This window comes from Gambusia affinis, linkage group LG06 (genome assembly GCF_019740435.1).
Source record: "Gambusia affinis linkage group LG06, SWU_Gaff_1.0, whole genome shotgun sequence".
NCBI classification, from domain to species: domain Eukaryota; kingdom Metazoa; phylum Chordata; class Actinopteri; order Cyprinodontiformes; family Poeciliidae; genus Gambusia; species Gambusia affinis.
In genome coordinates, this window is record NC_057873.1 from 10,580,293 (window position 1) to 10,605,835 (window position 25,543).

The following is a 25,543-nucleotide window of genomic DNA, read 5'->3' on the forward strand; positions in this document are numbered from 1 at the left end:
GAGATGCAGATTGAAAGAAAATGTTCAAGAAACAGAGAAAATGAGGACACATTGGGGGGTATTCACAAAAATGGAGAGAAGTAGGAGGAAAAGAACAGAAGGTAAAGATTAGGAGGGAAACAAAGGGAAAGGAAGGAGGAGGAGTCTCTTGAGGTGTTTCTCCTTGCTTAGAAAAGATGAATGAAAGTTGACTTGGAAGAAATGGAAACTCGGCAAAAGATACAGAGCTGATCTTAAGGAGATCAGCAAACAATAGCTGCAATAAAAACTTTGCAAAGGCTTAACTCAAGTGTCAATAAAGGGGGTGTGAGAGAGCGTGACTGTTGTGTAGCAGATTGGATGATGCGTCTTAAAAGCAATTTGTCGCAGCAATTTATTCGGAATGAATTACTAGGTCCTCGCTGCTACCTCATTAACTGGCCAGGTTGGTCTTCTCAGTAGCAAGCCTGCAGCACACTGATACGCTAACTCTTGTAGATTTATACAAACATATATTGTAAAACAAAGTTACCTTAAAAGGAGTGTTGGGGGACACTTCAAAGGTGGTGAGTAATGGCTGCGAATGCTTTGAAAAAGGGGGAAGAGTTCAGGGTTTTTTCCCCATCTTACAAAAGCTGACTGACAGCTTGAGGTAACAAGTAGAACAAGAAGGGAAAGTATTTTATGCTATTTTTAAAAAATACATTGCTTTCTCTGGCATCTTGTAAAGAACAAAAATAATCTGTGAGAACACAATGATGCAAAAATATCCTGAAACCAGAAACTGGTCATGCCTGTTATTTAGTAGCTTTAAACAGAAAGGACAGGATAAAACTTTTTTTTTAAAACCAAAGCTCTAATCAGTGGGAAAATGCCTGGTTATCAGTACAAGGGGCATTGTGGCACACATCGTTGATATTTTTACCTCATTTTGGATGCATCATGTTGAGGTTTTCTGAAGCAGAGCAGGTTAAGATCAGCTGTGGATAATCACCAATCAGAATGTGGATGATTTCTGTTTTTTGGAAAGCTTTGTTTTACAATACCAATTTTATCTGATTCTGATTTATCAGCAACTTTCTTCTAATCACTTCAACCTCAGAGGTTGTGAGCCTTCATAGGTCCCATGTGCCATTATTAATTATACACATTAGGAGCAGAGTGGACGTAACGTAATGTTACATATGTGGGAGAGCACTGGTTCCAAAAGAGGGTTCAACCTTTTTAGAACAAAAGCACAACAATTAACTGTCGTTAGCGTCTCAGATTAGCAATTACCACAATTAGTAAAGATATTATGAAAACCCCAGACTCCATATGCATGTGAAGAACCAGAATCTGCTTTATTCTGTGCAAAATATTTGAAGACATCACGCAGACATAAAGTGTAAATATAGTTTAGAGGAAATAAAATGAGCACCCACCATTTAATGATCTGTTTGATAAGAAAAACAATCATGTTATGTGTTTTATATGACTGTAGGTAAATATAGGCAGTAAGGTCTTTACTGAAAGTTGCTTTTTTTTGAGAGGGAGTAAGACTTTTGTATTTTCTTCCACAGCTTCACTGGAAGCGATTGTTGGACCGAATTTTCCACGACAACTTCTCTGAAGACGAAGAGATCGTGGTGCTCGCCACTGATTACATACAGAAAGTCTCTGACATAATCAAGAACACTTCAAAGAGGTAAGGAAAGTAAAAGCAGTCCTAAGTGTGGAGCCAGGGTGGGGGAGAGTACAATGATGGTGGGGAAGTGTATGGAAAATTGATTTCATTAGACTCATGCAATTTAGAGTCGGGTTGTTTTATATGTGTGTGTCGGCGTGTGTGTGTGTGTGTGGGCTGCCTGTGGTTGAGGCCTGTCACTGGCGTTTGGAGCACAACACCAGTCACCAGATGTATAGATTAGCTTTTTAGTGCTGCTGTGCATGTCTTTGTGTACATATTCATGTTTGTGCGTGTTTGGAGAGAGTCACTGTTGGGTGAACTTCCAGTTCTACTGCAGCTGATTATTATTGATCTACACCCACACCCTCCGCACCTCCTGCAGTCCCAGATAGAGGCACATGAACAGACCCCAGTGCATGTACACACTTTCACCTCCTTCTTCGTCTTGACAGACTTCAGGGGAGGCCTTAGAGGGCTGCTGCACGTCAGGGTGTGTGTTTCAGCCAGTGACAGTTCGCCAATAGTCACTCTGATCCACACATATACACAATGGCTGTCAGCCCCCATGCATGGCTGACTGGTTGCATGACTGGCGGGTGGATTTTTTGCTTGTCATTTCTGTCTGAGGCAGGATGCATGTCCGTGTAACAACATAACCGCTTTAGACATTTTGGTAATTTCATGAATGGCCGGTTCATGACGCTACTGTCTCATTTAGTCCTGCCATTCCTTCGCCTTCTCTCAATGATTTGACCATACCTCCAAATGTTTTGTCCTGAAACTTCTGATTGATTTTGTGCAAATCTGGGGCTGGATCACATATTGATTGCTTATACACAAGATATAAAATCAATTTACCAGAAACATTTCCACTTAAAGTCATGGTATGAAATTGCAAATTGACAAAAGTCAGACTATGGTTGGATATGACTGATGGCTTTTGTTGGTGGAAGCTAAACTAATCAGCTAATGCAGTAATAGATTACCTTATCAGAGTGATCAATGGAAAAAGTTCTTTGTTGACTTGTGTGCTCTCAGTGGTTTTCTAAGGATGAAATACCCCAAACTGGTGCTGTGTTTCTTTTAGCTACGGGTTGTTTGTTTGGTTTCTGTTCTTGCCCACTAATCAGTTGCAGTTTTACACTCAACACTGCTTTAAAAATTAAAATAAAATTCTAAAAACTCACCCAGCAAGTTAAGATTGTGAAATGTCTTACTGTCCAGTTCATTCTAATGTGATTGGAATCTTTTTTATAATTAAAGACAAAAACTGTATAGTTAGGACAAATTTTGTAAGAGCAATCTGAGATTTAAAAATAAAAAAGGATAAGAGCCAAACTGCACCAAATGTTTGTGCTTTGTGAGTTAAGAATTAGACAAAGAATAATGAAGTAAATAACACTAATTTTGAAGATTACTGACTCCAAATGCAGAAATGGGCTTCTTGCCTGACATGGGTTTTAAAAAGCAAGACTGTCCACTAAATCTTTCTGCTAAGGCGGTGGAGACTCAGGTCACTGGACATTTAGCGGTTCTTCACCTGCACAAGGAACCATAACTCAGATTTCTGCAGCGATCATTCATCTGCACTTTGATACCTGGAATGAGCAGATCTATTTCAAAAAGGTCATCGTGGTTATCATTGCGTTTTCAAATGTCAGCTGACTAATTTGCCTAATCTTTGCAGATAACAAAGACCAGCAGAAACCATTCGTCTCTGAAAAGGTTTCCAAACAGTTTTGTCACAAGCACCTTGAGTCTTTTGCTCACAATCTACTTCATTCTTGTTCAACATATGAACTTGCAGGGATATTAATAAGTATAGAATATTATTCACTGTTAATAAAATGTATTATTTTTCCAGGTTGAGTTCAGGACGTTCACCAATATTTTTGCATTGCTGTGTGTTTTGGTTCTCCTTATGCTCTTTGAAGAAAGACTCTAATTGGTTCTTGTCCTTGAATATGTCACCTCTGAGCTCATTTGATCTGGTCCCTCTCTGGCCTCGTTTACACTGAGCTAGAGCTTATATCAGGTCTAACCCTCCCGTACTCAATCAGATCTGACTAATTTTAATTATAGATCCAAGCTCAAGGTAAACCAGACATATTATATTAATTAAGATTTTCCTGCTTTTGTTTAGAGCATAACTTGAGTAAACAGTATAACTTCTGGTGTTTTTATCTTTTGTTTTACATCTTTCAACTCCATCTTGTCGCTTGATCTAACTTCAGGGTGAGTCAAGTGCAAATCATCTGGGATGTGCGATTGATAGGAGCGGAGCAGGGCGGAGCTGTATGCGCATTAATGTGCAATGCACAGCACTCGCTACAGTCTAATGAACGTCTCCATTGTACTTACTTCTCCTAATCACCTACTTTGACTGAAGTAGATCAACACAATTTTATATGGTGCATTTATGGTTGGTCTCCTCTTTGCTGGATGTATCGTAGGTTTTTTAAAGTCACCACAGAAACCCGAGACGGACCCAACCATCAAGCAAATAATTTTTACCCATCCTGGCCCAAATTTTGGGTAGAGTTCAGGCTATAAATCTAAACTCTTCACTGAGCTGGTTCTCAGTGAAACTGTAACATTTTGGTTGTGATCCAGTCGCTCGTTTACACGTCTCCAGTGATTGTGGTCTCTGACATTGGCACTTTTGAAACCAGGACAGTTTGTGAAAGGCCATACAGGTAATGCAGATACTGAACAGACCTGTGAGGCAAAACAAAATTGTCGCCAGATGCTAAAATAACAGCAACAGATTGTGGCCTGGCATGACATTGGATTTAAAGATTCTTAGTCTCATCTACAGTGATGCAGAGCCATGTAATTCTGGAACATTTCCCCAATCAACATCAGAAAATACTAGCAGTTTCCAGACAGAGTTCTTGTGTAAACAAAGCCTCTGTCTCCCAAATCCCCTTCTAGCTGGAGCTGTATGTGAAACAGAGAGGGAGAGCACTGCTACCACTGGAAAACGTTGCTGTCTGAGCCCTTTTTAGGAAGCTGAATGCCTTCTTGGAAAGCAGAAGTTGTCCTCACCCCTGGAGCAGCTGGAGTAAAGCGGTATCAAAAGGTTCACCCTGTTAGGTTGAGCTGGAGAGCAGGAGCAACTCCATTTAAGTAAAAAATAAATGGGGGGAAAAATTGTGGTTTCACAGTAAAAATACAAGAATTTGGGCTAAAAGCTCTATTTACTTTGCACAAATAGTTTTGATGCAGGCGATTTACAATAGTCTGCAATAATCAATATAAAGACGAAGCCTTTTACTGCAAAATAACAGCACTCTTATAAAAAGGTTGAGTAATTTCAACTGTGGGTGACTTGAACATTGAATGTAAGTTCTGTGGAAGATGACTGTCTTAATGACACCATGTGGACTGAACGTACATTAGCTGCCCTGTTTCATCTTAATATGAGAGTTTTTATTTCGTGAGGCAACTAGCTGCTTCTTAAAATGCATCCTGTACTTAAAGAAGTGCATTTAAAAAGCAACATGGGTATTTTTCAGAAGCTTGTTTTTTAGTCTTGTTTTCAGACATTGGACTTTTTTTTTTTTTTTGTTAAATATGGTTACACCAGCTTCTCCAGACACATTTTCTTTAAAGCACAGTGGTTGCACTTAAAGGAAAAAGAAATCAGTAAAGGGAGAAACTTATTTACAAATGTAATAAAGTTAGTCTGTTTGCACAGATGTGCCATCAATCTTTCGCACATGCTGTTTGCTTTAATTATGACTGCTTTACTGCAGGCCAGCTGACAGCCTGGCCTGTTCACAAGACAAGATAATCTTAAATTGATCTCATCCACAGCATTCAGCAATTTGTAGAAAATTAACTAATATTTACAATTTCAAGACATGATTGACACTGCATTGTGTCTCCCTGTTTTTTCTCAGGTAAACCCAGATATGAGGAAATACTGTCAAACATAGAGATGTTACACGGAAATGACTCATTAATATTGTATAGAGGAATAGTAGCGAATGCTGCAAGTCAATGACTGGTTGCGTTCTACTGGGCTTCTTTACAAATCCTTAAATGTAAATTAATTCTACATTTAAGAATTAATTTAGCGTACTGTATTGTTTAATAACTAGAATCCATTTGAATGTATGACTGAATCAAAATTGTAGTTGTTTTTGCAAAATGCTCTGAGAAAGCATTTGTTGTGAATTGTGAATTTCATATAAATAAATTGAATTGATGAAGCACTTACCCTCCAAAAAACTGTTTTTTCTCTAGGGCAAATTTTATGTCATCTTGATGATGTGATTTCAACTTAATTTTTGTTTTTTTCTTTATTTTGCTCTCCTTTTTGTCAATTATGTGCATGTTATCTTAAAATTTTGTTGTTGTTTTTGTTGTTTTGCCCAGATATTAACGGATAATCCACTTTGCTTAGTGTGGTACCATCCCTGCTTTCACATCCATTAGGCTTGTTTAACTCCTCTTGTAATGCTAGGTCTGGTACCATGTTGTTCACCAATGCTGCCTCTCAGCTGTCCAACCATCCATCCCTCTTGATGGCTTTTGTAATGAGTTCTTCTCTATATTTCAATCATCCCTCTCTACCTGTCATTTGTTTTCTCCACGAGTGTTTATCTGACAGTATGCTTTTCCCTTTTTATCACTCAGTCAGCGTTTGGCAGAAATGGGTTCCGGTTTAGAGGTACAAACACTTTGTGCTCAAAGGATGCATTCATCACCTTGGAAAACTTGACTCTCCCCAGCCTTAGTTGCATAAAATTTGGTAGTTTTTTTCTCTCTTCCTGTGCCTGTTCAGGTTGATAAAACTCTTGTGAAGCTTCAGTAAATTCCTGGTTGAGGCTTGTTTTCTAGAGTAGAGTACCAGCTTTGATTAAACTTGGCCATTTGGGAACATCAAGGTTTCTCATGCAGTTACAGTGGTGAAAGAAAGATTGGCTGAACCAGAACTCTGTCAGTGTACACATCGTTCAATAGCGAAAAGGTATGTAGCTCGCTTTGTCAAAACTTCTCACATCTATAAAATGCAAGTTGGAGGTACAGTCAGTTGCTATAATATCAAAACCACATTAAATTAATATTTTAGTATTTCCAAACTTCAACACTGACCATTATCAAGTGGAAGTATTGTATAATGACACAGACATAGGTAATGCCTGCTTATGCTACCTAATACATTTCAATAAACCTAATCAAATCTCCAGTCATTTCTACTCTAAACGTTTTGAATTTTAGAGTATAATTGAGTCAAATTAATTTCAGAATTTGTAAAAAAAAAATTCTGAATATGTACTAAACCATGCTTGTTGTTTATCCTTACAGTCATATTAGTTAATTTTGCTGTCTTGTGGTTCTAAGTGCTATTGTATTCCTCCATATCTTTTGTCAGGGTTACCATGATGCTGCACTTTTACTTTCCCAATATTAATAATTTACTCTAGTAGGACCTTACCCTCTTTCTTACGCCTCCTCAGTCCTCCTGACTCAAAGGTTTCTCCCCCTCTCTCTTATCCTCTTCAAACTTTTTCTCCAATCATCTGCTCCTCCCGTTGTGCCCATCTGTCTTTCTTCTTTCCAAACCTCTCGCTGCATCTGCCACAACTCTATCTGATAAAATCTCTTTCCTTTCTGTTCTTTTTCATTTCCCAAGCAAACTCTCCTTTCCCTCTATGTACAGTTAATTTCTGCTACTCCTTTCTTATGTGCAAATCTTCCTTTTCTCTTTCTGCTTCCTGTAACAATTAATATTTTCTTACACATCATTCTCTGTGAACTACAGAACTGTTTTTTAACCTGGTTCTGATTTCTAAAAGATAAATTGCTGGAATTTTAGACAGACTGGGATAATAGCATTGGTATCTCTCGTGTCTTATTTGTGTTATTTAGGACCTTAAATAATGACTTAATTAAACTCATTGTCCTCATAACAGAAGTACTGTTTTCATTTTGTCTGCTTTTTTTTGTTTTTATAAAATGTAAGAAAATTTTGTAAGAGATGCATCCATGGTTGCCTTCTTATTGCAACTATATGAGGAGTTTGTGCTTGAAAGTTTTGATTCCTTTAAATCAATGTAGAGCAATGTTGAACATATGAAAGTTCACAGAGATGGTTAGCATTGATCTTTTTTTTAATATAAGAAGGACAAGTCTAACATTTTGCTGTTGAGGGGAACCAGTCATAAAATGCAGCTTGTGCAAGTCAAACAAAGATACTATAGAGGAGATACTTCACTCACCTCTTAAATTAAATAGACAAAATACTTTTCAATCAGGAGTTCAAGTTAATTGTTTCACTACATTACTAAAATACATTCATCTTTCTACTATGACTAGAGATTCCAGAGTCACCCACAGCACAGAGCCAATGTTTTATCAGATTATTCCATTTATTTCTCCCAATTGCTTTACTGATTCTGGAAAAATACAACTCTTTGAGGAAGCTTTACGTAACACCTTGGTGCCAACATTGAAAATCCTAAACCTCAAGAGTATTTCTTGCTCTTTCTTTAAAACATTTGTAACACTTCCCACTGAGCAGTACAGCATGGATCGGTGTGGTCCAGTACGCTGCCATTGTGAAAGTGACCCATTCAACCAATCCGTACTGTCCCTACATTGTCCTACAACAGAAAGGACAATGGTACAGTACGATTAATGCAGCGCTTTTTCCACAAAGCGCTGCCAAGGATTTATGCATCACTGAATGGTTGCTAGGGGAAATTAAAGGATTTCTCAAACATGCATGGAGGAATCAAAACAACACTTAAGCATGTTTTTGAGGAAAGAACATTACAGCATGACATAAAGCTTAAAAAAATGAATTTTACATCACACCCGCCCTTTAAGATGAAAACAAGGTTATGATCCTTTTTCTAATAAGACAAGCTTTATTTTTTTTCTCCTTACAAGATGAGGTGATTGTATTCTCATCATGACACAAAGCACTCCACTAGTTGGGTACTTAACAATGACAAAATTCACAACTCCAGGGTCATCAGTATGTTCAGTAAATGACCAGACTGTATGAGCTTTAATGATCTTCTGGAGCGAGGGATCGCCCTCTATGATGCACAACCTGTCTGTTTTAAACACAGAAACCTTTCTGTCAGGTAGTGAATAAAGTGTAGAGGCATCCACCTGTATTTTCTAGCTAAATTGTGTCATAAGCACCGGGGAAATCAAAGAACATGATCCCCACAGTGCTCCCTGAAGGAGGTGCATGATAGCATCTTGAAGAACTGCCCCATGGCAAAAAGTAAACTGCAGTGTGTCCTCAGAGGAGCCGACTTGCTTTCCAAGGTGCAGAATTTGAATTGGGCCAGGACTCTTCATGGCTCGGCCGTGACACACGCTTTATGCTGTGTCCTCATGGAACAATTGTCTCTCTTACTCTCTGCCAGTGCCTGAGTTTGAGCTCTTGAAGTTAGCTGCTGTGAAGTTATCAGAATTAGGTCCCTTATGCTTGGATGACTGATGTCTTTTGAGCTGTTTTTACTTGATTCAATCAGTCCCAGGATTCATTGATATTTTCAACAAACTCAGTGGTATGACATCTTTCTACTACAGGTGAGAAAAGGCATTTTTGACAATAACCTCACAGAGATTCACTTCAGAAAATCCTGACCAACCAGCATTTTCTGGGCTGCAATTTGTGATGAACTAAAGCAGAAAATGACTAAAATAAGGGCAACACAGCATCTCTGACTTTAGATGTAGAAACACCATAATTTTCTATTTGAAGCTCTTGGTTAAATGAAGATTATTTTAAATCTGGGTCTGTTGGGGAAATTAATAATTATAAACTGTAAATCCTGATGGATAGGGTTACTAAAAAACTATGTGACTATATTCTTGATCTGTTACTTGTTGCTTGTTCGCCTTTTGTTTCAGATCACTTCCTGTCTTTTTTTAAAGCTTTTTATCATTCTTTCCATCGTTACAACACAATTTCTTAATTTTTCTCCCCCACTCCATCATCCTCATACTTTCAGATTGATAATATTCCATCTATCCAACCATTTTCTGTTCACCCTTGTCCCTAGTGGGGTCAGGAGGGTTGCTGGTGCCCATCTCCAGCTACGTTCCGGGTGAAGGCGGGGTTCACCCTGGACAGGTCGCCAGTCTGTCGCAAGGCAACACAGAGACAGACAAGATACACAACCATGCACACACACACTCACACCTAGGGAGAAATCAATTAACCTGACAGTCATGTTTTTGGACTGTGGGAGGAAGCCGGAGAACCCGGAGAGAACTTACGCATGCACAGGGAGAACATGCAAACTCCATGCAGAAAGACCCCAAGCCAGGAATCGAACCCAGGACCTTCTTGCTGCAAGGCAACAGCTCTACCAACTGCGCCACTGTGCAATAAATTTGAATAAAATTCCCGTCATATAATTCTACTGACAATAGCCGTCACCCCTTGATGTCTTCCCTTCCTCCATCCATCATTTTTCTCCTCTTCTTCCTCCCTCTTGTGTGTGTGAATGTGTTTGCTGTTCCTCTGGCGGTCGTGAATGCAGCCAATCCCATTAGTCAGATGAGCAGACCTCCAATGAGGGGGAAAGCGTAATGACAACACCAGCGTCTGCTCCACTTTCAGCTCCCTCCCTCGCCACTACCGTCTGTTCTCCCCGTCACTCATGAGTGGGTGTGTATACGAGTGTGAGAATCCAGTGTGTGTGTCTGTCTGTTCGGGCCTTGCAATCCGAAGCCTAGCAGGGGGAGTCTGTTCGCTGTGTGTTTGCTTAGGTGAGTTTGGGTGCACTGTGTGAGTGTTCATGACTAATCCAGAGATGTAAAACAGCAGCAACTGAGGGTTCACTCCCTGCTGGGCCCATCAAGTATTCTGAGAAAGCTTTTCCCCAAAGAGTAGATTTTATTTTGCGGTGCCTGTCAGCTGTCAAGGTTGGAATCGCAGCAGGGCCTCCTGAGTTGGAAACACATGCCATTCAGCTACCGTAAGGTATTATGCATAAAAGTCTTACTGAAAGCCTCTTTCTGTCTGCGTAGAGTTTGGGTGGACAGCCTGGGAATTAGCATATATCTCTAATTACTCTAATTTAACATTCAGAAAGATCAAACTCAGAGAGTTGCCCCCTAAGTGTCCATCTAAAATTAAAGCGTAGCTGGAGTGAAGTTTGAAATAGAGGAGACCCTCCCTCCTCCATTACCTGCATGGTCATTACCTGCAGTAATGTGTTAATGTAGTGCAAAGGGACAGTGTCTTTTCATCTCCTTAACTAGCTCCATTAAAACCCATTCAGCTAATGAGCCTTCAGTCAGTCCTGTGGTAATTAAAGCCTATACTGCTTAAACTGTGCAGCACTCTGACAGACACTTTCATTCCCCTCTGTTGTGGCTCCTTATTCTCTGAACAACATCTACTCTAATACAGTTTCATCCTGTTTTATTTTGTGCACCAGGCAGGATTTCTAGAAGCAAAAGAAGATGCAGAGAACGCATCTGTAAAAATGATAGATTTTTGTAACGTAAAAAGTAGGCCAATCAATAATTTCGCAACTTTTTGTACATGTGAACTATTTTGAAAGAAACTATATTTGCATATTTAAAAGCTCTAACAACCTTGCTGCATAAATGTGCAAACTCCTAAATGGTTGGTGTCCAAAGATTTTGCACTGTAGGGCAAAATTTGAGAGCTTAATAATTTTGTTGTTCTTTCTGTTTTACCTGCTCAGCTATAAATAAAACATTGAATATTTAACAAAGCAAAATAAAAATAAAAATTAATCTGAAAAAGAATCTTAAATAATGATGAACACTTTAAAAACATTGTCTAATGTTTTCTCTCTTTTTTTTGGTCTAAAATATGTTTAGTCTATTCCCAGTGAGTCATGCAATCACCTAGTAGTAACTCAATGAGCTTATAAATTTTGGTGTAGTAACAATAAATAGCTGAAGGTCAAATTTAACATCAGAATGAGGGAGAGGAAGATTTCGAACATGTCATGGTTTTTGGTGGCAGGCCAGATGTTCTGCGTACTTCAGAAACTGTTTATCTACTGGGATTTTCTAACATAACCACCTCTCAGGTTTACAGAGAATCACAATGTTGCTTGTGTGTCAGATTTAGAGGGGTACCAGAAACACATAAATGCAAAGGTTCCTCTTCATACTTTTGTATGTATAAAAATAATGACTAATTGTGTTAAAATCTTTGACATGCTTAAATCTATGTAATTAATGACTCAAAATGGATACTTTAAGGTCCCGGCCCTAAACCAAATATGAATAATTTACACAGACCATGCTTACTTTGTTATAGTGCATGCATCTTGAATTGTACTTGATTATTAAATAACAAGCCACAGAATTATTCATTTACGCCTGAAATAATAATAGGCAACAGAAAGTTGCTAAATCTGTAGGCAAGCGTCTAAGAAAGAGCACAACAAATTTCAGATTTTTAAAAAGCTGTTTTCAACTTTGTGACTTTAATGGGGTGTATAGGTTATAAAATGGTCTGGAAAGTTACATCATCTAGCAACAAAAACACTCTGTGTACTTTAACCAATCTTGACCTCAGAAGGAGAAACTTCATTAAGCTACAGAACGATTGAGTCTTTTATTTTACTGACACATACTACAAAGCTTATGATGGAGAAATTTCAAACAGTTTTACCTCTTTATGATGAGCAATTGTACTCATTAGCCCAGTTTGCACTGCTAATTCTAACATCACCCCCATATTTATATTCTAGATATTTACATCTTGTGTCAGTCTTCCAACACACTGCCAAGTTTTTCAGATTCTACACGCTTCATGGTAAAACCACAAGAGAGAAATATTCTGCATGCTTCCTCTGAAGCTGTGTGTTGCAGCTACAGAGCTCCAGTTGCCTGTAACAGTCCCACACAGCTTCCACTGCTCTAAATGTCTGCAACCGGTTCACGCTGTAAGTGACGCCTGCCTGGCATTTTCTCCCTTTTAACACTAAAATATCTCCGAAGCCCAATAGCACTGAAGAGTTCTCTCCCTAATAGCACATCGTTTACTGTTTCCAAAACAGACTCTGCCAATAACAAGAACCTTTTAATTGTTTTGTAGAATCAAATTCATCTACTCATATTTGAAACATCTATTGACATGCAACATATGAAATTTATGTCAATGTATTTTATTGTTTTGGTGAATAGAGTAAAATAACTGAAAATATGCCCTGCATCAACAACACAATCATGATGTTGGGATTTATGAATTGGTAGGTGGCCTCAACCCACATTCAATCTAAGATTGATGTCAGCATGGGGTCTGATAACAATATTGAAGCTGACTGGCCACGCTCCACAAGAAGCAGGATACAAGTTGAATATGAACCACACAGAATACTTTTCCTTGTTTATGTCACATTTGCAATAAGTATTTCTTCTTTTCAATTTGGCGAGCCGTGCAGATGTCTAAAAAAGCAAACCTGAGAGCAGACTCTACTCCACAGTTATTCTTGTTTTGCCACCTGCTGCATCATATGCCGCTATCTTACAACGATCCTAATGTGGCAGTCGCAAAGAACAGTAAACACCCAAGAACACCCAACCACTGCTTTCCTGTTTTACAGTCTTGAATAACAAACATCTATAAATTAAATGGTTTTGCAGGATTGGTTTTAATCACTATTACCTCATTGTGGAGTGTCCCCAGACTGTCATCAGTTTTCTTCAGAGATGCCTCAAATAAAGCTGCTCAACCACTGCCCCCAGATACGCATCAGAGACATGTCTTAGTTTCACCATTATCATATAGACGACTTCCACATAAGTATGATAGCTTTACTTTACACACACACTCCCAAACCTACACCACTAGATACTCATGGAGGCATAGCTGCAGTAAAAAGAGCAAGTCAAACCTGTAACTGCGCTAACAAATATATTGTAATCAGCACATTGTCCTCAGCTCTTATCAGAAGTCCAGTCATTTATTAAACCACCCATCTTTCTCCCTCCCCCTCCTCTTTCTTTGCCCATTAATTAAATTATCCTCACAATTCTGCTGTTGGACCTCAGGGTGCTGTTGCCAAGGCACTTTTGACTTAACATCTGTCATGCATAAGCAATATTATTTTTTAAAAAATGCAAAAGAAAAAAACAGCAACAACAACAACACGCCTGAAGTTTAGCATGCAGCTTCACAGTAGGAGCAGGGGGCATTTGTCTCTGCAAGACATATTGGATGCACGGACACAGTGGGAGCATGAGGACACACCAGCGCTGCATCGTCTGGGGGGCAGAAGACGCAGCTTGAATACATACATGAATGATCCATTTTCTCTTCCTCTGCTTGACATTTTCCTCAGCCCTCTGCTGCCTCACTCCTGTAAGTCAGTCTGGATCGGAGGGAGCTCTTAACTGCTGGACCCCACTGATTTCTCACTGTTCAGCAGTGTTTCTCTGACTCTGCACATGAGAGAAGTTGTAGGAGGTGTACCCAAGATACAGAATCCTGACTCAAAAACCCATGAATTCAATAAATAATTAAATTAAGCTACACCTTGTTTTAATGCCCATATTTTCACAATTTATAGGAAAAGTAAGACAGGTATTGTAGTTTGCTAATGCTGTGAATTTAGCTGCAGATTTGTCAGTTTGGGCTTAAAGAAAACTAAAATAAATGCATCCTCAGGCAACACTCTGATGTTTTTCGCATTTATAAGAGGATTTATCAAAATTATTTGCATTTAATCTGCCGCCAAATAGGATTACTAAGGTAATGACATTGCATCAGTTGAATACTTGAATTACAATTGCAACTCAAGTTCCATAGCTATAAGGAAAAAGTTAATGTGTAGATTTTTCTATATATAAAGCTTTAAGTTTGATTAACAACAGGAATGAAGCTAAATCCTTCAGCTCTTGATCTGAGATGGAGTGGTGGAGCAGCAGTACTGCGAAAGAGATCATTCAGGATCTTCTGTAGGATAACATCGCTAAAATTAAAAATAAAATGAGTGATAGACGATTAACAAAGTCTGGATTTAAGAAGTTCCGTTCAGAAAACTCAGCACAACATTCCCTTGAATATAAATTTTGGCTTTTGAAGATCCCATTTTCAATTGCTGTGCATATACACCTAAATAAAGTAACACGGACATTTCCAATATTGGCTTTTTCCACATTTCAAAGTTTCTATATTTCATACTTATTTTAATTTTGTAACAACTATAAAGTATTTTTCCCACCTCTAGCATTTTTTTTTTTTGCAGGATTTTCTTTCATTTCACTCCTTCCATATTCCTATCATTGTCCAGCTTCCCTGTCCTGTCAAAGAAAATCATATCAATGGCAACATTTAGTTGCCATTGTCATGGCAACTAAATGCTGCCATCACCATTTTTCACAGTGGGCATGGGATGTTGAGGCTTCCAGGTTTTCTCCCATACATAGTGTTTATTTGTGAGCTAAAAAGTCTGGTTTTGGAGGGATTTCGTCCACATGGTTTTGGTTTCCATACACGACTTGCTGCAACATTTAATTGGGACTTCTTATGTCTTTCCTTCAACAATGAATTTTCTTCTTGCCACTCTTGCCTAATGTAATTTGTGAAGTGCACAACTAGATGTTGGTCTGACATGTCTTGCTAGGTTTGCTGTTTTGTTTTTATTTTTGAATGAACCAAGACCTTTCAGATTTTCACAACTAGGGATATCAAACTTTGCTTTGAGCTTCTCCACAACTTTGTCCCTCAGGTGCGTTTCCTGGTTTTCATGATGCTATTTACACAATAATGTTCTCTGGCAAACACCTGAAGCTTTTTTAAAATCATTTGTGCATTTACAACAATAGAACATGCAACTGAGTTGGTTAATTTAAAAATGTGCAAAACATGCATGTCTGTAAAATATAAATAACTGCAACAGCATAGATGTGCAGAGATCAGCAGAAATGTTATTCATATTGAGTAAAGTTGTACAAATACCAGCATGGATGTAAACACTTATTGAGTTTGTTGGGAGCAGCGATGCATCAAATGGAGCACAGCAGTGTCAAATAAAACAAATCTGGACTTTGAAGCAATGGTGATGGTAAAATGTCCATTCAGCCATTTTCTTCTCCCAGATAATCTGGTTCAAGGGTTATGAGAGATGGAGATATTCCCAGAAGTCACTTGGTAAGAAATGATCGACATCTGTCGATCATGTCCACATGATGTATGCCATGGGAAGTGGAAGCATTGTGTTAAAATAATGTACATGTTTTGGGGTATTATTATTTAATGTAAAATGATTTATTTTGAAAAACCCTAGACAGAAAAAATGTGGCAGAAGACGAATAATGTATCTATTTTCTTCTCTTCAGGGTTCTGCATAACTACATGCTGTGGCGCATTGTGGCCGCGCTAAGTGAGCACCTGTCCACCGCCTTCCGAAGCACCATCCACGAGTTTTCTCGAGAGATCGACGGCACCGAGCAGCAGCTGGAGCTGGGCCGGCTCTGCCTCACTCAGGCCAACAAGCACTTCGGCATGGCTCTGGGGGCGCTGTTTGTCAAGAAGCACTTCTCTTTAGAGAGCAAAGTCAAGGTTGGAATACATGCAGACTCACGCCTCTCCGTCTATTGGCTTTGATTTAATCCTTTATTAAAAAAAAAAAATGCTTGTTTTCATGTGTCATAAAATACTCCACATTTAGGCTCACATTTCTGTCCAGAAATACTATACACTAAGTATTAGGTACAACATGCTAGTAGTAGGAGATTATTCCATTTCACCAGCTGATGGAGGTTATGGCGACCACTGGAGTGCAATTCCAACTTTTTGAGGCCTCAGTAGCGCTCCCTGGTGGCTCACTCTTTGAAAAACACTATAGACTATACACCACAAAAGACAATAAAATTGGTAATAGTCCTTTGCCAGTTACACATATGAAAGTTTTCAACAATTATTGTTCTAGAACCACTAAAATGTTCTTACTCTGCTGGCAGTTAGCCTGGCTAATTTAAATTAATCCCTAAAAAGACCTAAACCAACATATTAAAAGGACTTTGCATAGGTTCTAAGTTTGCTACAATCACTCTAACATTATCAGAAGGACCCAGTGTGTTTTCTCTGTTTCTAGGGCAGTTCTTTCCAAAATGTGGTAAATATCATTTTTCACAATTTAACAGTGAACAAAAACACAATCAGCTTTGACAGCAGAAAATAACAAAGACTTATAGAAACAAAGCTTTTGTCAAAACACATTCTAGCCTGCAGTTACGGCAGCTCACACTGTGAATTCTGAATACAAACATAAGCATATGCTCACTTTCTGGTGGATAAAGACTCTCTGTTATACTTAGCAGTATTTTCCTGAATTCAAAATGTTCTGTAATAAAATGTGCACTCTGACCAGGTCCAGACAAAACTGAATGCATTTCTGAAATGGAACTATTTAAATGCCTTTCAGCAGCCCACATCATGCTCTCAATTAGATGTTTTCTAGTAGAAAACTAAATCTCTTTTGGCTAATGTATCTTCATAGAATAACAGAAACATATTTTTGATTCAACGAAAGTGTTACGAACATCTATTTTCATTTTCCTTCTTTTGGAGGTCATCATTGTATTATCTTTATTTGAGTCTATGGAGGCGGTGTCCAGCAGAGTATTTTGTCATGGCTCAATGGCTCTGATGGCTGAACTGGGATGTTGAAATCCCACCTGCACTAATCTCAGACATCTACCGTCTAGTTTTGTTTGCTGCTTTTTTTCACGTAACTCTCTGCCTTGGTCAGTCCCAAACATTTGGCATTTACTACTGTCTCACCTGAGTACTCCTCCATGATTTCTTTTGTCTGTTGTCTGTTCTAGGTCATGGAGATATGGATCCCAACGGGATTTCTAATCTCTTCATCTCTATGTTCATTCTGTAAACCCCACCCGGTGTCTCCTTCATCTCCTCCAATACAGCTTCTCACATCATCACACACATAATCCCATATACAGCATTTCTGTTCTTTAATAACCTTTTACATTTCTGCCAAACTGAATTTTAAGGCATAAAGCATTTTGACTAAATAAGCCATGGATGCTAATTAATTTTTTTGGATGGTATCTTAATTGAAAGTTAAATTCCTGAGCTCCTTACGTTCCAGTTAAGATTCTAATAAGATAACAAAACTAACTTTCAGAAGTGTTTCAAACTAATGAAGCCTTTTTGATTATTGCTAGGGATGAAAGCTTTTCATAATCAAGTATTTAACAGCGGCTGCTTAACATCTCAAAACAACAATGGTTTTGAAGCTTCATGCGTGCAAATCGTCCTTTGTGTGGAGAGGATGGAAAGGTTTGAGTGAATGTGCTGCATTTTTGTCATTGGCCATGCCAGCAGTGATTGATTCTTTGTTTAACTTGCCTGTTGTCATGACCACATAGGTAGCAGACCTCATTGAACATCACTCAGGTACCCTACCTTAAGCCAGTGACATTGTGTGCAGCTTTCAGTCATTTACAGATGCTGCTTACCTCAGCGTGAATAAGAATTAATGAGCCTTCAGGAGCTGCAGCTGAACAACAGAAGGCTGTGCAAAGAATGACTGACTTTCTTGCTAAGCTTGTTATGGTGATTGGCAAATGTAGAGACATGAGCATCTTGTAAAAGTGGCATTTTAAAAAACACACATATTATCTAAATAGATAGCAAAAGGTTAAACACAAAGCTACTTCACAGCATGTTTATTTAGGAGCATTGTTCTTCAGAAGCAGAGATGCTAACAAAATGTTGTTTGTGCAGATGCTCTGATTTTCTGGCAAAATTCAGGTCAAGCTTCATAAAGTTTTGACCTGCTGATACTGATGTTATCTAATTTCTCTTTAGGAGCTATTATATAAGCAGATATGTTGAGTGGCCAATCATATTTAAAGCTCAAGCATTCTTACACTGTAGAACAAAGAATTCAATTTACTCTTACATCAAATACAAAATCATTATCAAATCATTATTTTTGGAATACAAATATTATTTTATTGTTAACATGATTAGCACTATGAAAAATGCAGTCAGTGTGCACACTATGAAAGTAAATACAGCTCTGGAAAAAATGGAAGAGCATTGTACTGACCCCCATTGGAAACCTCATGGTTTTTCCACCAAACATTGGTTTCTGAACTCTTCCTGAGTTAAAACATTAGTGTTGTTGTTTCTATGTGAATATGATCATTTCTCATTCTCTGTAAATAAATACTCTATTGTTGCTTGGAATTTAAGAGACATGCATGACATGAAAGAAAATTATTATTTTATTCTAGTTCTTAGAATAAAAGAATAACATTAATTTTACTCAACCATATACCTATAAAAAGAAAAATCAGAGAAACTGATCATTTTAACCTTACTGTTACCCAGTTTGGACACTTATAACTTAGATGAAAATACTTCCAGTTAAACAGGCTCTTGATATTATCTGGCCATTACAAGTAATCCTTTTACCACCTTTAGCAGGAATCCTCTATAACTGCTTCTCATAGTTTTATATCAGTAGGTCACTAATCCGGGCAGATCAAGATAATAGTTGATTGAGTCCATTCACTCTCCAAAAAGCTCCATTGAAGAAAATAAAAACAAAAAATAACCTGAAACACAGTTTAATTCTTAATATATTAATACATCCCCTGGTGATGTAAAAAAAATCTGAAGAGTGTTTATGAGTAAATGTTGATAAATTCAGATGAAAGTAGTGGCTGGGAGTGAAACTGGGAGGTTCAATTACCCAACATCTTTTTCTTATGTTTGGCAATGAAACAAATAGCAGCAAAATGAGAGACAGTGAGCTTGTGTTAATCCAGAGCTAATCTGTCCCTTTTATAAATATGGAGTTCAATATTTTAATTTGGGAATTTTAAACATGTCACAGAAAATTTTAACTGTTTGGTCTCCCGGAGCCCACCTTCAATTCTTGATGAAACGGTATTTTTCTCTTCCTCAGGAAACATGGTGTCTGATTGTTTTACTTTGTTTCGGACTCAGTGCTTCCAGTGCGTGTAACACAAACTAACTGGCCATAGAAAACTTTCCAAAGCAAGCTTTTGTTTGATATTTTCCAATTGTCTCTCGCCTAAAACATTCACTGAAGATAGGCACCAGCACCCTTCCCAACCCCACTAGGGTCAAGGGTATACAGAAAATGGATGGATGGATGGATGAATTTTCACATTGCATAATATTTACCAAAGTTTGGTTTGCTTAGGTAGACTCATTTCATACCAAGTTTTCTGAAAGCGGTCCGTCTTACAGAAGGGTCTGTACCAAACAAAGCTCTGTATCAAATACATGTTTCAAGGCAAAGTGGATGGGCGGTGGACTGTTGCACTGACAGGAAAATGCCTGGTATTTATCAATGTGTTTGGGCCAGCCTGGTGTTAGTGGGCTAGTGATCTAGTGGTTTTGTGGGTTGGTCAGGCCATGTCCACTTTAATAGCATTTCAGCCCACCAGGAAAATGGCTGGTATCCCAGATGGCTAGTCTGCCATGAGTACAGTTGTCTTCAGTAGAGCAGTAGTAGGGGGAGAGGAAACTGGACCAGGTATAAGGACTTAAATGCTTTTCAACTAATAAAAGATGAGTTAATGACGCAAACTTATATCCACGAATGTTGATTTGTATGACTTCCTTCAGCCTATATTTCAATCCTACTGATGTCCCTGCTTCCCACTCTCCTACAAATGATTACTTTTGCAGTTTTGCAATTATAAACGTACTGCTACTAGATCTATTTTCCCTCCAGGTACAGAAGCTAGTGGAGGACATAAAACATGCCCTGGATCTTCGGCTGCAGGAACTGGACTGGATGGATGAGGCCACCAAGGAGGCTGCCAGAGCAAAGGTTTGAATCCTAAACTGAACCTTGAAATCACAAACACAACTTCCTGTGAGATCCGATTAGTACTTGAAAAGGTTTTAATAACTTCTTTGTGATTCTTTTCTTTTGAACAAGTCTAACTGATTGCGTGGTAAGATAGAAATGTGATAGGATACATCAAGGGCTTGACATTGAGAAGTGAGGATTGCCTAATCCGGATCTCTCTGTGGTGCTGATTTAGGATCTGCACTGCAAGATATCCTTTCTAATTCTTTTACAATCTAAAGTTATAATCCTTTTACAGGGGCATGCTGAATATAAAGAGCTTCTCTGTAATCCTATTAGACTGGGTTTGCTTGATTAGTTGATGCGCACAAGAGAGCGGGTCAGAAACCAGGCACATATGTGTGATATTCAGTTGCTGCAAAGTGGATGTGGAATTTTGTTCGACCGATTTGTTTCTTTATTTTTTCCACCATACCTCACTAATTTCATCTCCTCTTCTCACAGCTGAAGCACATGATGGTGATGACAGGATACCCAGACTTCTTGCTCAAAGATGAACTCATTGATCAGGAATATGGGGTGAGTCATGGACCTCCTATTTCACTTTGGCCCGTGCAGTCATCCAGTACCCACACATCATCCCCTCCAGTCATTCTTCCCAGCATCCAGCTCTTTCTCTTGAGCACTAGAAGGATTTATCTTCAGGTGGAACCATCATGCATCACCGTGATTGAACTCAGTTAGAGAAAAATCCACCATCATTTACAGAATGGTGATGGGACTATTTATAATAAAGAAGCAGTTACAAGCATTGTTGATTCAGACAGGTCCAAATAAAACTCTTGTCAAACAATATGTTTATAAAAGGCAGCTGACAAATAACTCAAAAGAAATAAAGGATTTTCATTAAAATTCTGCATCAACGTGGTAAACATGAAAACTAGAATTAACAATGTCCTTAGAAGAGGCAAACTCAGAGTGGTTGGACATAACAGCTACTTAAATATTTACACAACTGGATATTTTCAGATTTTTCACATTGCATTTTACAGTTTGTAGTTGTGAAAATCATTTTGCAAGACAGTGGACATTGACCCAGAGATATAACAATTTGCAATGGTAAGACAATCTAGCTTTCCACTCAAAATATTAGCTAGAAACAACACTAGTGACCAATTATAGCACAGGGTACACTCACACTGCATAAGTAGTATTAATTGTTGTGAAAGTGTAGTTTCAAGACAAACAAATGTTGATTTGAATGTGTAGATGGAAATCAAGTACATAGAGATAGCAGAAATTTTCTGAAAGCTAATTATGTCGTAGGAATTGGTCCTGATGATGGAGTATAACAGCTAAAAGCTAAAAGCTTGTGGGAACATTGGCTACAGAACAATTGCATAAAATCTCATCTGGAAGATAAATTAAGCATTTGTTTTAGTTTAATTATTTTCATATTTTACCTTCAACTGATTATGAATAACTGCAACCTGCAGTGTCACGTCCAGCTAACTCTGTGCAAGATGCTTTGATTTTCTAATTAATATCGTCCATCTGGCTTTACCAATAAACACTATACTACTTCTTCTTGAGAATTAGCTCTACTAATTTTATTAACGACACACCAACACAAAATCACTGCATACCGTAATATGGAAGCTAAAGTTTCCATCCACTGGAGAACATATTATTAGGGGAGAGAAAGTTGAGTTTCTTCTGTTACTTTTCTGAGTAGTTTCCTCTCCAAAAATCCCACAGCATGTTTTTAAGTAATTGTATGTAAACATAGTTCCCTATAGTTCCCTATCAAAGCTCTTCAATCTGACATCTACATTTCAATTTCTGAGTTGGTGTGCACTGCCTACAACATTTGCAAAAAAAAAAAAAAAAAATCTGCTTCATCTTATCAGTCCTCTGCAATTTAAGTACCGGTAGGTAGACCAACCTTGGAGAGATGCCTGTCCAGGATCAAGAGGCAGATTCAGTGAGATAGTGTCTAGCCTTACTGTACTTGTCACAAGTAATTATATTGGAATCAGTAAAGGAATCCAACTGCTATATTAAACAGCGTTTTACTAAATTTCCAATCATAAAAAGGGGAGTAGAGTTTGACATCATATCTTACGATGATGTCAAACTCTACTATTACTATTACAAATTACTAGAAATTTGTAATAGAAATTCTTTAGAGGTCAGTAACTACTTGTGAATAGTTTCTGATGAAGAAACGTTATTAGTGTCTTATATCACAATTATTTGTTTTATTTACCCATAAAATACAGGAAATTGCTAAAATGTTTCACGGGTCAATGAAGTCGGCTTAAGTGATTTTTAATTTTCTTTTTGTAATCTGTTTGCCTTGCTGATATTGCTCTCTCTAATGTTCCCTCTCGTCCTGAATAAACTCCAGACAAGTTTACAAGAAACAAGTTTTCATTATGTTGTCTATGTGTGTGCTTCTTCTGACTTCACCTTACAGTAGCACCCTTTGCTGCTACTATAAATATTTACACTTGTGTTACTCGGTAACAGCATCGACGCTGAAAGAGTGTTGTCAGCTGGATCTGGAGGGGTTTGTACACGGTGCATTCAGAGACAGAAAAAGATTAGATTTTTCTGTTTCCTACCAGATATTCACTGGTTAGAACCGATGAAGCTAAAAATGGAAAGATTCTGGTTTATAGGTTTAGGTCAAAGTACTATTAAGAACAGGACTCTGCAAACTTAACAATCCAAAGAGCCATGTTTGTCTTTAGTTCAGTAAAATAAAAGTTGTTTAGTGCTGCAAATGTTACATGACGTTTTTAAGAAAAAAATTATAAATATTATAAAAATTTACTGCAGGAAATGTGTTGCCATTCTTAAAAAAATATAATTTATTTAAATGTTTGGGGTTTACAATAATTAAAAGCATAAATCCTTTGCAAAACAGGAGGTGAATAGGTTTTCTTCTGTGGGATATTATTTTTTTGGAAAACTATATTAAAAACAGTTTCTAACCTAATGCAAAAAAAAAATGTAAATAGATCTAAGATGTTGTTCTTTTAGTGTCATTCTCTAAACTAAATTGCTATATTCTGCATTTTTTTTATTTAAAAAAATATAAACTCGTTCTTTATTGTTTTCACCCATGTTATTACCTTGTAAAAGATCCAAAGAGCCACTTGTAGCCCCAGACCTGCTCGTTGCAGACCCCTGGTCTAGAATAACAAACATGATTTGAATCACATTTCTGAAATGTCTTTGTTTTTAACCCTTTATTCACACTCAAATCTACACCGTTCCCTTGCTTTGCAGTTTGATGTGAACAAGAAGACCTACTTCAAGAATATCCTCAACAGCATTAAGTTCAACATCAAACTGTCTGTCAGGAAAATACATGAAGAAGTGGACAAGACAGCGTGAGTGTCACCTTTTAGTTCTGTAATTCCCAACAATATCCTGCATGTTTCAGATGCATCCCTTTCCCTGCTACGTGACTCTCATGTGTCAAACATGCCTAACATATGTTCCCAGAAATCTCTCTATTGCCACGTTTGCTGATGTACCTCTAAATTAAACAAACAGATCCTAAATCAGCATAAACAGCTGCAGAAAATCCATTTGACGTACTTATCTGTAGCAGCCAGGCAGCAGAAGAGTGCTGTGGGACATACAGTTCATTTTTATAAAATACAGCCCTGCTCAGCTTGGATTGAGTGCATTTCTGTTATGACAACACATTACTGGCACATTAGTATTCCAGCATGCTTGACACAGCGGTATCGTTAGCCCACACTCACATACGCCCTCTTTATCACCAAAAAGTGGACGTTCTATTACTCACCAGGTTTTGCCGGTGTTAAATAAAGACAGAAACCGTCTGTCTTGTCACTCCACCGTCTCTCCTCAGTCCATGCAGAGCCATCACTTCCTTAGCTGGAACAAGGGCATCTTAGTCTGTCGGAGTTAGTCATTTGGGGGATCTATGCCAATCGATTTTACTGGCTTTAAGTGGATTACCATAAAGGAACCATCCATGTTTTTGTATGCACAGAGGCACTTCAGCTGTGGAATGTTACAGAGTGGATATCTCAACAGGGGGTTTGGAGGGATAAAGGCAGCGGTGTTTGTGATTCTGTTCAGTGTGTTTGGAGTGGATAGAGTGTGAGGGGATCTTGTCCCTAAAACCTTTTTTTGTCCAATTTTTTTCCTCAGGTGGCTTCTCCCCCCGCAGGCTCTTAATGCCTACTATCTCCCTAACAAGAATCAAATGGGTGAGTGCATGACTTCTCATCGTTCACAGCCATACAAGTGCCAGATTCTGCCACAAACAAGCACACACACACAAAGGAACCCTTTCTGTGTTTAGTCACAGACAATTACTCTATGTTGCTGTCTGTTTACAGCAAGTCAAACACAATGACTTCTGGAGGAGCAAAACAAAAAACATGTTAATCTCCCCATACCATAATCCCCCTTCATTCCTCCCTTTCTACAACAGTTGGATGTTTAATGCACCCCTGAAGGAAAAACAAGCAGTATCACCTTCCTGAGCTTTAACAAATCTAGCCTAGCGCTATCACCCCTTCCTTCGCTCTTCATCGTCTCCCAGGATCGGCCCGCCGTCTGTGTCTGCCTGAAGGATTCAATCTCTTCTAGAAAAATCGATGGCCTGCTCACAGATTGATGCTGGGGGACAGAAGGAGTTTGACAAACGCAGTCATCAGAGTCCACTGGAATATTTTTTCTTAGCAGATAAGCTCTTACTCCTCTCAAGTTATCCACATTTTTTTCATTTCCTTCCTTGTGTTCACTGTTTTTACAAGTGTAGTCAAGTTTGATTTTAAGACCAAGGATTTCTGCTTTCTCAAAAGTTGTTGCTGTATCACAGATTTCTGTCTCTCAATGTGAACCTTGCGTTTCTGAAAAAACAACTTCCAGTTGTAGTACCAGAGTGGTTTGAAGATAGCTCTACTATAAGCTGCTGTAGCACCGTTTCTTATCTTCCCTTGTATGCCGGCAGGTTAAAACCTAAAAATGAAACAGATTTTGTGAAACACCAAGTTCTCACCTTTGAAGTAGTTAGGTCGTTTTTAATGTACTCTTAGTTGGAATAGTC

The 25,543-nt window shown here is 38.3% G+C and overlaps 1 protein-coding gene across 6 annotated transcripts in view; it reads left to right on the forward strand.

The window, feature by feature from the left end:
* Nucleotides 1–25,543, forward strand: part of LOC122832213 (endothelin-converting enzyme-like 1) — a 75,852-nt gene that overhangs the window by 37,626 nt on the left and 12,683 nt on the right. For all 6 annotated transcript variants that reach the window (XM_044118758.1, XM_044118753.1, XM_044118754.1 and 3 more), the window contains 6 exons: nucleotides 1,542–1,666; nucleotides 15,959–16,181; nucleotides 20,362–20,460; nucleotides 20,947–21,021; nucleotides 23,740–23,843; nucleotides 24,640–24,698. In XM_044118758.1, coding sequence (XP_043974693.1) covers nucleotides 1,542–1,666; nucleotides 15,959–16,181; nucleotides 20,362–20,460; nucleotides 20,947–21,021; nucleotides 23,740–23,843; nucleotides 24,640–24,698 — 685 coding nt within the window. The remainder of the gene's footprint in view (nucleotides 1–1,541; nucleotides 1,667–15,958; nucleotides 16,182–20,361; nucleotides 20,461–20,946; nucleotides 21,022–23,739; nucleotides 23,844–24,639; nucleotides 24,699–25,543) is intronic.